The 11,863-nt window shown below is 38.6% G+C and overlaps 2 protein-coding genes across 5 annotated transcripts; both read right to left on the bottom strand.

Annotated features, from left to right (window-relative positions):
* Positions 1 to 493: 493 nt before the first annotated feature.
* On the bottom strand, positions 494 to 4,598 carry LOC137733312 (transketolase, chloroplastic-like). Its single transcript, XM_088698051.1, has 7 exons — positions 3,859 to 4,598; positions 3,385 to 3,475; positions 3,165 to 3,270; positions 2,773 to 3,055; positions 2,265 to 2,413; positions 2,028 to 2,181; positions 494 to 1,741 (listed from the first exon to the last, which is right to left on the bottom strand). Exons 1-7 carry the CDS (start codon positions 4,354 to 4,356, stop codon positions 779 to 781), a joined length of 2,244 nt encoding a protein of 747 aa, XP_088554177.1. The 5' UTR covers positions 4,357 to 4,598; the 3' UTR covers positions 494 to 778.
* A 1,792-nt stretch (positions 4,599 to 6,390) lies between these two features.
* Positions 6,391 to 11,550, bottom strand: RAD51C (RAS associated with diabetes protein 51C). 4 transcript variants are annotated; one of them, XM_068474783.2, is made up of 9 exons: positions 11,294 to 11,550; positions 9,888 to 9,986; positions 8,865 to 8,987; positions 8,652 to 8,685; positions 8,497 to 8,567; positions 8,176 to 8,402; positions 7,763 to 7,894; positions 7,114 to 7,180; positions 6,391 to 6,926 (listed from the first exon to the last, which is right to left on the bottom strand). In XM_068474783.2, the coding sequence occupies exons 1-9, from the start codon at positions 11,403 to 11,405 to the stop codon at positions 6,751 to 6,753; spliced, it is 1,041 nt and encodes a 346-aa protein (XP_068330884.2). In that variant the 5' UTR covers positions 11,406 to 11,550; the 3' UTR covers positions 6,391 to 6,750. The 4 variants fall into 4 exon arrangements, with proteins under 4 accessions (XP_068330884.2, XP_088552359.1, XP_088552360.1 ...); XM_088696233.1 differs by having other exon boundaries at positions 8,901 to 8,987; positions 11,294 to 11,523; XM_088696234.1 differs by having other exon boundaries at positions 8,901 to 8,987; positions 9,906 to 9,986; positions 11,294 to 11,523.
* Between the last annotated feature and the right edge of the window lie 313 nt (positions 11,551 to 11,863).

Below are 11,863 nucleotides of genomic sequence, written 5' to 3'. Positions count from 1 at the left end.
GGATGAAATCAATTGATATCGTTGATATATCTGACTTATCTGTTAAATATCAAAGAAACTCGCACCGATCTCGATGTTCTAAACGTTGTTCCTATCGGAATTGGATCCCCTCCTGAGCAAATGGTGGGGATCCTCATGACCCAATAACACAGGCCGTTGGATTTTGATCCAACGGGTACAATTATTATAACTTTTAGAATGACTCCCTGTTTGTAACCGTTGGATCAAAATCCAATGGTCCGTATTAATGGATCATGAGGATTACCACCATTTGCTCAGGAGGGTATCCAATTCCGTTCCTATCCAATCCACTTAAGAATACTCACAAAACCACTTTTATGATGGAGATTGGAGACAAACATCTAACTGTTTCTAGCCACCCATCCATTTTTTTACTCCCCAATTGGGCCAATTCATTAATTTGCTCTAGTAAATTTCCCCAAGTGTGAGACAGTCCCATACTTTTCTAAGTTACAAAGTGAAAAAAGTGAGATGGAGAAAGTGAAACTCAATAATTTAACCACAGAGCATTACAAAACTCAAGATTGGTCCAAGAGGAGTTACAAAATGCACGAGCAAGCATCGTCACACCCTAACCCTCTCTTTCTTACCTATGTTGCTTTCTTTGACAAATTTATAAAAAGCAACGAAGCGAAAAATAATGTTTTTATTCTTGAAACAAAAGGGACCGTACCCGCGATATAAATCACAAGAATATGGCCTCTTCACCCTGATGATGATCTCCAACCAAAACGAAATCTGCAAAACAACGAGTTATCTAGCTACTAACTTCTTTTGCTGCTGCAACAACTGCCTCAACGGTGATGCCGTACTCCTTGTATATTTTTCCAGCTGGTGCACTTGCCCCAAATTTATCTATTCCAATTGCCTTTCCTTTGCTTCCAACAATCTTGTGCCACCCGAATGTTGATCCAGCCTCAAGGCTAACCCTAGCTGTTACTTCAGCCGGCAAGACACTTTCCTTGTAGGCATCTGATTGGTCATCAAAGAGTTCCCAAGAAACAAAGGAGACAACTCTAACAGTCTTCCCTTCCTTTCTGAGCTCATCGCCCGCTTTGGCAACAATTTCCAACTCGGATCCAGTTGCCATCAAAATAACATCTGGCTTGTTACCGGAAGAGTTGTCTGATATTGTGTAGCCTCCCTTCTCGACTCCCTCAATGGAAGTTCCAGGAAGATTGGGCAACTTTTGTCGAGAGAGGGCAAGGATAGATGGTCTCTTCCTGTTAAGGACTGCAACTCTGTAGGCCCCAGCAGTCTCATTCCCATCAGCTGGGCGGAGCATCAAAATGTTGGGCATTGCCCGGAAACTTGCCAAGTGCTCAATCGGTTGATGGGTTGGTCCATCTTCTCCAAGCCCAATTGAATCATGGGTCATAACATAGATAACTCCAGCCTCTGACAAGGCAGAGATCCTTATGGCAGCTCTCATATAGTCGGTGAAAACAAAGAAAGTGGCACAATATGGAATCAGGCCAGGGCTGTGAAGGGCAATCCCGTTGCAGATGGCTCCCATCCCATGCTCTCTTACACCAAACCTTACATTGCGCTCTTCTGGGGTATTCTTCTGGAAGTCTCCAAAACTTTTCAGTAAAGTCATGTTAGAGGAAGCAAGATCTGCACTTCCTCCAATAAGGCCAGGGAGAACCTTCGAAAGGGCATTAAGGTTTGCTTGAGATAAATTTCGGGTAGCATCAGCTGGGGTCTCCGGAGTGTAAGTCTGGAAAATTGCAACCAAGAGACCTTATAAGATGACTTTCATATGCAATCTTAAACAGACACGTTAATATACAAAATTGTTTTATCAAAAAAAGTTAGTTCCACCACCACCCCCCCCCCCCCCCCCACAACTAGACAGCAACCAAATGCAGAGCCCTAAAAAAACGGGCGTGATATCAATGCCATCCAGAATGTTTTCCCCAACATGTTTGCGCACATTTCCAAATAACTCACATATAAATTATTTAAATAAGCTAAGATGCGCAGTTAAAGACAGTTCTACTCACCGGTAGTGCTTTTTCCCAACCAGCAGGGAGCTCACCCTTAATGATGGAGTTCAGCTCTGCAGCTTCCTCTGCGTACTTCTTCTCATATTCTGCAAACTTGGCATTCCATTCAGCTTCAAGTGCAGCACCTTCAGTGGTATGGCGGCTCCAGTGACTAAGATAAAAACAGACAAGATGATCTGTAACTAATGCTAACAGACTAATTAAAGATATAAATTAAAATGGAATGATCCTAACCTTTTAACATCCTCTGGCACATGGAAAGGCTCATATGGCCATCCCAGGTTCTTCCTGGTAGCATCAACTTCCTTGGAACCAAGTGCAGCACCATGAACACTGTATGAATTTGCTTTGTTTGGGGATCCAAAACCAATGGTTGTTGTCACCTAAAAAAATGCAAAGGTTCAACACGACATTGGTTAATATCAAATAAAAAGGAACCCTGGCAAATAGACATGTTCTGGGAAAGGGAAAAAAACACTTTCAGCAGATGATGCCAGAATACAAATTGGATAAACCATATTCCCTTTGAACTCTAAAAGGCATTTTAAATCATCCTAGAAAACAAGTAGCATACCCTCTTACTAAGATTTAATGACAAAATTGGTTGACTTGTACTATAATTACCACAAAATATAGACTTTTTGAGTGAATAAATACACTTAATAGAATAATGATTTTCCATCCTATCACATCCAAATGAACTGTACTCAAAAATCGAAAAAGAATGCAGCATATATCTGACCTTAATCAATGTGGGTTTGTCTGTGACAGCCTTTGCTTCCTTAATGGCAGCTCGAATCTCATCATACCCAGTGTTTCCATTCTTCACCCAGATAACGTGCCACCCAAGACCCTCAAAACGAGTGTCAACACTTTCGGTGAATGCAATCTCAGTGTCTCCATCAATGGAAATGTGGTTGTCATCATAGAAGGCTATCAGCTTCCCAAGTCCCCAATGCCCCGCAAGAGAAGCAGCTTCATTTGAAATACCCTCCATTTGACAACCATCACCCAATATACAATATCTGCATTGAAACAACACCAAAACTGCTAAGCAAAACCGAAGCTAAAGATTTACATCAAAACAGCAGAAGGTAAAAAACAAGTGTTCAAACGTTAAGGTAGCTATCTTACGTGTAGTGGTCAACGATCTCACTGTCTGGTTTGTTGTAACGAGCAGCCAAGTGCTTCTCAGCAAGGGCCAAACCAACAGCATTTGCAATACCCTGCCCCAAAGGACCTGCATAAAATGAAAATAATCATAAGAATACCAGCTGAATCTATTAAGTGTCTTCTTTTAATAAGAGTAATCAAATTAACCATCAAAATCAGAACTACTTAATAAAAACCTAACCGGTTGTGACTTCAACACCGGGTGTCTCAAAGTTCTCAGGGTGTCCAGGGGTCTTGCTTCCCCATTGACGGAAACTCTTCAAATCTTCCTCCTACTCGTGGATTTAAAATTCAAATCACCAGTTCACAACCAACATTCAGTCAATTATACGAAATCAATAAGATCATTAACAAAGCTAACGATAATCATACACTCATTCAGTAGAAGCAGAAGGAAATGCTAAACATACATGCAGTAAAACAAACTTGCAGAACCAAATATAGTGTATGCGTGTATAGAGAGAGAAAGCTAGAGAGAGAGAGAGAGAGAGAGTATCAGAAAATTAAGCTCAAAGCTCAAACATTTCTCCAGCAGTGATTCAATTCTCCACCAAAAACACCAAATTCCAATCCAAATTCAGAAAACCCAAATCCATTTTCAAATCAAACACACAAAACTCACAACACCCAGAAAAATGAAGCAGAAAAAACCCACCTTGACACTGTCGTATCCAGCAAGGTGGAGCAGAGCATACTGCAACATACAACCGTGTCCAGCAGACAACACGAAGCGGTCACGGTTGAACCAGTAGGGGTTCTTGGGGTTGTACCTCATGATTTCGTCGTAGAGAATATGACCCATCGGAGCACATCCCATGGGCAAACCAGGGTGACCCGAATTGGCCTTCTCCACAGCGTCAATCGCCAAGAACCGGATCGTGTTCACCGACTTCTCCACCAACGACGTCTCTGTGGTCTTGTCCAGAGTCTCGACCGCGGCGGCACGGACAGGCCGGATCGCACCGAGCCGGCGGCGTGAGAGGCGGGAAGAGGACGGCGATGACGACGAAGATGTAGATTTCAGGCCGGCGAAAGAGGGGAGCGTGAGGGTGGCGGAGAGGGAGACCCGGTCGGAGGTGGAGTTGGAGCCGTGGTGGGAAATGGCTCGGGCCAGGAGGGCCTGGGACAGAGTCACGGAAGTAGACGAAGTCATGGTTTCTGCTGCTGCTCTGTGGTTCTGGCTATGGCTCAGAGAGAAAGAGAGTCTCTGAGAGCTGTTGGAGGTTCTTTGGTTTTATCAGATAGGAGAGCTGGGGCTTTGAGCTTCCCGTCTACACAAGAGGACAGGTAGACTGATGGGCTGACCGTCAGATTTAGGGGAGATCCGATCTCCGCCGTTGACTGAGGGTAGGAGTTAGGAAAATGCTCTGCCTTCCATTTTTTTACACTATCTACAAGCAAATTAAGTGACAATATTTGTTTTTGTATTTTTCAAATTTAAGTTTTCGTAACCGTGGTAGTTCAGTAGTTGGAGATGAATTCTAAATCGGTATTCTATAGGTCATGTGCTATATTCAATTCCTGGTACTAGTGAATCACATGATGGTAGTCAGAGAGAGCATTTCTAGCCCCCCAAAAAAGTAGATTTCTGTGACGAAACCACCAACTAGTTTTTTTTTTTTTTTTAATTAATAAATTTGAATTGTGGGAAATTAATTTTTTATGATTGCTCCAGCTTGTTCATAGATGGAGGAATGTATCACATTGGTTTGTCCGATGGCTAGGATTTTTATGGTGACAAATTATTTGGGGATTTTATTTTGCGAGTAAATGAGTGAGACATTGGTAACATTTTATTTTAACAGGAAAGGAGAATGTGAGCAATTGAGTTTATAAATGATATGATCAAAGATATAGTAGAGCTTGTCCTTGTTTGGTAAAAAAACAAAAGCATGGTATGGTATTGTATAGCATGATATGGTATGAAATGGAGGTTGGTGAAAAGCCAATGATTGTGGTTGTGTGAATATTGGTGGGGCGGTTGTTGGAGAGTAAGGAAGATGAAAGAGTTTGGTGAGGAGGGAGAGACATCAGACCAGATGGTGTTTTCATATCAATCACAAACAAACATGATATTTTAACTTTTTTTACAAAGTAAACTTAACTTTACGATGAATTAGTAATAATGTGATTCAAATTCTTTTTTTACGAGAATCGAATATAACCTCTCATTTACAGATGAATAGAAATACTACTTGATCGTAGTATTAAGTAGCCAACCATAACTTCTTATTTTTTATATTTTTAATTTCCTTTGAGTTGAATATTTGCCTTTCAAAATTCAATGCCCCCCACTCCCTCCACGGTTCAAAATTTGCAACTCTTACGTTATCTTATGTTTGACAATGCTAACTTTTTCTTATATTATAATCTTATCTTTTTATTTCAAAATATGTAATGTCAGCACATGATGTAGCGACATTGAATAGGAGGTGAAGAAGAATAACCCATATTTTCTTATAAAAAATAAAATATTAAGCAGCACTTCGCTGTTGCTACTGCTACTCTACACACGTGGTCATTGTATTTAAACAAAAATAATTAATTCAGTTAAAAAAATATAATTAATTACTTTTATTTCACTTATGTCACTTAGTATTAGTACCGTCTTATTTTTCTTTACTTATAAATGACAAATCTTAAATTCGAATCTTGAATACGGCAGGATGGATACCAAAATTTGTGGAAATGTTTCTAGTTTATATTTAAACTAGAGCCTCTGAACTGGAACTCTTTATTTATTGGAATCACCCAAATTTTGGTCATGCCATTTAAAAAATTTGGGAAGGTGCACATCCCATCCCAGCCTTTGAAGCTTGTAAGGGGCAACTCTTCAAACGCCTTGTGGCACTCTCCATGCTACAAGCAAAGCTTCAACCTGCAAGGGGTCATTCAAGTTTCTTCCATGAGAGCTTGGATATTCAGGAGGTCAAGTGACCCCTCTTGTTCCTCCGTGCATCCGCCACCGACTCCCCAGTTTTTTACTTGTCTCTTTCTAGAGCATGGGCATAACTCTAGTAGTTTGTAACACTCGGGATCTTGTGTTCAAGCAATAACTACCGACAACCCTCACAAAGTTGTTTTGACACGATGAGAACCGTTGGCCAACTGTTGATACGTTGTGAGACATTTACATCAACGGGTTATTGTCATTGACGTACTTACTGTAAATATTGAGATTTGGCAGTACCATAAAAACGTAACGATCTAATATAAATAAAACTTCACTGCATAGCGGCTATGTTTTCCGCCAAATAGTCAAGGCACCGCAAAGTATACGGTGGTCTGGGCGAAAAATCTGCCTCATCACCGGATGTATACAACCAGTACTCAGGAACCTTCCGCGTTTGGGGGCCATACTGATGTTTTTGTACAAAAAGGTGATCCAGAGAAAAACAGATGAAATAGTACCCTTTCCCCCCCCCCCCCCCCCCCCCCTCTCTTATCTCATCTCTAATAACTGTCGGAATAAATAAAGTAATGACCATTTACTCAAAGAAGAAAGAAAAACACAAACGGATGAACAAACCTCGTCCAATTTGAAATCTCACATTAATTTGATCCGCTTATGGTTTGAAGCAGAGTTCCTAATTCCTTCACTGGTCACAGAAAATGGAGCTGATGCTGATCGGAGAGAAGGTGACTTGTCTAGGTACGCATTTCGTTCATCACCATTCCAATGCAATATGACTCGATTGGTGCAACAATGCGACCAGCTATCACCTAGACAGTACAATGAAACAACAAATTCTCATGAACTTTCGGGGATGCAAAGTGACAATGGAAACTAGTGAAACAAAAAGCTCTGTGGGACTTTTCACAGATGCAAAGTGTTGACGAAAACTAATAATCGACCATTCAAACAGAGTGTTGAAATTCGAGGTGGGAACTAACCGAGAATATAACTTACCGAGTGCAAGACTTAATTGGAATGAACCTTCTACATACTTTGTGGTTGCTTGATTGAATATGACAACCTACCACATAAAACAAGAGGCAAAAGATTGGAGCCTGACAAGAACAATTAAATTAAATAAAACAAGAATACCAGAGGTTTATTAAGAAGAAAATAATTAGGATGGCCCCAAGAAGTACGACCCGAAGAGCACAGTAATACATGATATACATGGCCACAACACTATTTATATATATTTGTGTTGCAGATTTCACATATCACACAAGCCGTTGACTGCATAATAAGGTTTATGTCAATGACACTGATGGGCATTAAACACCCATATCACACACACAGAGACTATAGCAATCAAATGAGTAGCTCAGTCACTAATTCAGAATAACATATTAGCCAGTTATATATACCTACGAAACACAAGACATACTAATGTCAATATATCAACCATGCTCTGGTTGCTGATAGTAGATCTATCCAAGATCTTCCTAAGTCCTAACAAACTTGTCAAATGATATTGATACATTTCACAGAAGCTGTTTTATCACAGAAAGAGAAATTAAATATTGAAATTTTACGTCTCTTCCCTTGCATTCAAATTGAGTAAACTAGTCTAGAATTATTTTCAAGAACGAAAACTAATGCTTACTGCCAGGTTATATTTCTTTGCAAGGTTCATCAACTTTAAGGCCATTCCACCAAGTAACCGAGTCCTGAGAGCCAAGTCCTCAAAATCTTGGCGGAAGTGAAAAGTAACACTATCAACAATCACAATCTTAACCTGAAAAATATTCGGAAGAAAATTAGTACTTCCAGGGATGACAAATATACAATGCATACAATCATAACAAATGGACACCAGTCAAAAAGATAATATAAAACGAAGCATGACATAAAAGTATTCACAAGAAGCCTAATTAACTCATCAATAAAAAGAACACACACACACACACACACACACACACACAAATGCTCATACAAACAAAGGAACTTCCTCGCGTACATGATTCTCTAAGATGTATTAACGCACAATCTAAATCAATATAGTAATGCTGTACCTACATCTTTATGCTCCAAGATGAATTTGTCTAAGTAATTTATCAAGGCAATTTGCTCTGTATAAGTGCAGATGCGGAAATAAAATATGTTGTCCAAGATATCAGTCGGCTGAATATCAACTTGGCAAACTCGATTTTTCTTCTTCAAAAGCTCAGTATAATTTGACATTTCCACAATGGAAGCTTTAGCAATTTGTAGCGCCCTTTCCACCATAAAGCTGCCTTCTGTATCTAAGTATCATACAAGCACCATATTCTAAACACCCGATGCAACTGGAAATTGTTGTCAAACACAGAATAAAGACAGCAAAAAGTTGACACTGACCGACATATACTGCCTTTCCACCTAGGCCACCCAAATCAACTGGAATTTGCACATTCACGGCAAGTTGAATCCTAGAAAGCAAAGTATGCATTCAATTGCCTTGAAAACTAATGAAATGAACAGAAATGAAAAATTGGAGTAAAGAAAGCATGTACCCCATCTGTGTTTTACCGATTCCCGGTAGCCCACCTATTTATTTTAAAAAAAAAATAGAATAAATCAGTTCCAGGCCAAATAAAAGTTCGCTACAGTTTGTTGCTCACTGCTCATAGATATGGAATGCAGACAAAAGCATACAAATGGATGGCATACAAATGGACATCCGTATCGTATGCATTACACCAAAATAGGGTAAGAAAATAGCAAACCAATTTCAGTAACTTCTTTGCAATTAATTCCCCCACCAAGGATGTTATCTAGATCAGAAGAAGACGTAGTGATGCGTGGAAATGACTGCTCTTCATGGAGCATTTCCCAAGCAGTTTGTGCACCTAAAAGGGACAGAACAAAGTTGCTTTGTGAACTTCAGTTTTTAAAATATACAAAAATGGTGGCATAAGATTTATGTTCAAGTAAATGTTCCAAAAACTAAGATAGAAACCAAAAGTTGTACTGTAAATATTAATGATTGAAGTTGCAGAAACAAACACAGACAAATCCAAAAGCACAAAATAGTTACATGAAGACTAAAGTCACGGTGATTATTGCTGCACTCGTGATCTAAAAAAAATATAACAAAAATGGAGAAGAAATGACAAGTAATCAAAGTATTATATGACTCAGTGATGGTATGCAAGAAGGAGACCAGTAATTGTCAGACCTGTCTTAACTAAGGGTTACTGTATGGAAGTAGAAGTTACATCAATTTCATGGCTAAAACAGCTATCAACCATAGGTGACAAAATAACATTTAGCTGACAGATTTAACAAGTGCATGTCTTGTGCAATGTATCATACATTGCCCGCATGGGAATCATGTAGGAAGAACCATATGATCGCCCAAAACAATGGTGCTTAAGGCATTGGTTACAGAGAAAGATAGTGTCTCCACCTCCAGCTTCTTAGCTGTAGTTAATGATACCAGTTAAGTCAATTTATTGGCTCTTGTGAGCTTCCTACCGAAGCCATGAGGCCAGTAAAGGTGACCAAAAGGATAAAGACATTCCACTTAACTTTGGAACCAAAAAACACACAAAAAAAAAAAAAACTGAAAAGCTTGTTTATGGAGAAGTTAGTATATAGCATTTTATATGACATGTTATATTTGTCAAACTGTCAATTTGGATGAAGGATTGGACAAATCTTTGTTTAATTGTATAATTGTATATTCTCGCTTAACAATCTTGAAAGAGAACATTTAACACATGTGTCTAGGTGAAAGGAACAATTACCATTGACAATAACATTACTTTTATCTGGTTTGTCCAACCCACAATCGAGCGATGCAGCCTTCAGGATTTCAAGAGCTTCACTCTCTGGAATTTTCAGATCTGTTCAACAAGAAAGAATGCTAGAAAACTTCAACCATCACATCTCAAAACTTAATCAAAAAAACAAAAAGGGCCAAAAAAAATATATATGACATACTGCTTATTAGAAAAGTAACACAAAATCCATTGTCAAACTAAGCTTTATAACGCAATCATAGAGAAAAATCTTCAAAACTACATTGTTAAATGCGGTGACATCCAGAACCAATTCAACCCATATACAACAACAACAACAACAAAGCCTTATCCCACTAAGTGGGGTCGGCTATATGACATCAATCCTAGAACGTCATTGTGCTCGGTTGTAGGATTTAGAACCATCTGCACTGTTTCATAAGAACCTTTGAACTCCTACTGGTTCAGTCCATATAACAACAAAGAATATCCCTTTCAAAATGGAAACTCGAAAGTATCGAGAAACTTTTCAAAGTGCAGGGTAATTAAGCGGGTACTCCACATGCCATGTGCAGTGGCGGATGGACTAAGGTGCAAGGGGGGCCAGCTGACCCCTGAACTCCTGCCCACGGATAACTTGGGTGCTGCCCCTTTGAAGATATTGGAGTTGGTTTCATACATGCCCTCCAACAGTTTGATAAAATACTGAAAGAAAAGTGCTCTTCTTATTATACTTTTTAAAATATTACTTGACCAAAGCGACATCATTTTAGGCGAAGATAGTTTAATAAAATAAAAAAAACCAACAGCCGAAAAAAAAAAAAATAGTAATCATGTGAAATGCTAATTACATTGCTTTGGTTTTTTCGGTTGTTACTGTTTCGATTGAGAGTCTTTTCTGTCATAAATATTGTGAAGAGTCCATTGCGTAACCGAATGGGAAATCAATGGTTGAGTGATAACATGATGGTTTATATTGAGAGCAATGTTTTTTCTTTCTTTGATAATGAAGCTATAATGGAACGTTTTCAAAATATTGGAACTTGTCATGGACTATTATAATTTGTAACTTGTATTGTTATTGGTTCCATAAGTTATGATATGATTATATAACTATGATTTAAATTTTATGGTTATTATGTCTCTAAGAAATGTTTGTGAACATTTACATGTGATCCAAATATTTTTTCTTACATCCGCCGCTGGCCGTGTAATAGAAAAATATATCATCTCCTCAACTTATAGTATGACATGCGGAGAGCGGTACTTGGAAAAATCTCTAGAAAGTATGAAGCAGTATTGCGCTAAGAACTCAAAGAGTAATTTCGTCGAACACTCGGCGGGCACTATCGATCTGACGCAAACCCAACTGAAAAAAATTACGGAAATTTTACAGCGGAGAGAGGGATTACCTCGAGCAAGGTCGGAGTGGGAGAGAGACGAGAGGGAAGCAAAAGTGGTGTAGCCTGCTGATATCAGTTTGCCTCTCAGAGATGCTGAGATTGGTAACCTTCCCACTTCCATTCTGTAAACGTAGAAACAGAGGGAGGGAGGTTTTCAAAGTAGAGAAACGCTATTCGCTCTATGAATACGCACCTGCAAGTTAGTAAAGTTACACAAAGGCCACTACAATTTAATTTCGAATTTTGTGAATGATAAATTCGTGGCTAATTTATTCTCTAAGATTATAGTTGAGTTGATGTAGTAATCTGGAGTCTTATGTCAAATTTTGTATTTATTGTCAAATGTTATTTTATTATTTAAATAGAGTTTTAAATGATTGTTATTAAAAAAATGTTGAAATAAAATTTTATTGGTTAAAATATTAGTGGAACATGGAACTCACTATTAAAATGAATTAAAAATAAATTTGACATTAGGAAAATTTTTTGAAATGTCATATGAACTTGTACACAATTTTCAATTTGTCATATAAATTAAAATTTTAAGCAATGTGTCATACCAACTTTTCGAAATCATTA

Source organism: Pyrus communis, chromosome 7 (assembly GCF_041283825.1).
Source record: "Pyrus communis isolate YQ-2024b chromosome 7, ASM4128382v1, whole genome shotgun sequence".
In the NCBI taxonomy this organism is placed as follows: Eukaryota; Viridiplantae; Streptophyta; class Magnoliopsida; order Rosales; family Rosaceae; genus Pyrus; species Pyrus communis.
This window is presented reverse-complemented; position numbering and strand designations above follow the sequence as displayed.

What these genes read in the sequence shown, in the direction of transcription:
- LOC137733312 (XM_088698051.1), bottom strand. Translation starts at nt 4,356, where the DNA reads ATGACTTCGTCTACTTCCGTGACTCTGTCCCAGGCCCTCCTGGCCCGA. An exon ending in CTGGATACGACAGTGTCAAG is followed by an intron (nt 3,476 to 3,858) that starts GTGGGTTTTTTC and finishes ATCCACGAGTAG; the next exon opens with GAGGAAGATTTGAAGAGTTT. An exon ending in CGGTGTTGAAGTCACAACCG is followed by an intron (nt 3,271 to 3,384) that starts GTTAGGTTTTTA and finishes CATTTTATGCAG; the next exon opens with GTCCTTTGGGGCAGGGTATT.
- RAD51C (XM_068474783.2), bottom strand. Translation starts at nt 11,405, where the DNA reads ATGGAAGTGGGAAGGTTACCAATCTCAGCATCTCTGAGAGGCAAACTG. An exon ending in CAAAGAAGTTACTGAAATTG is followed by an intron (nt 8,686 to 8,864) that starts GTTTGCTATTTT and finishes TAAAATAAATAG; the next exon opens with GTGGGCTACCGGGAATCGGT. An exon ending in CCAATTAAGTCTTGCACTCG is followed by an intron (nt 6,927 to 7,113) that starts GTAAGTTATATT and finishes TGTACTGTCTAG; the next exon opens with GTGATAGCTGGTCGCATTGT.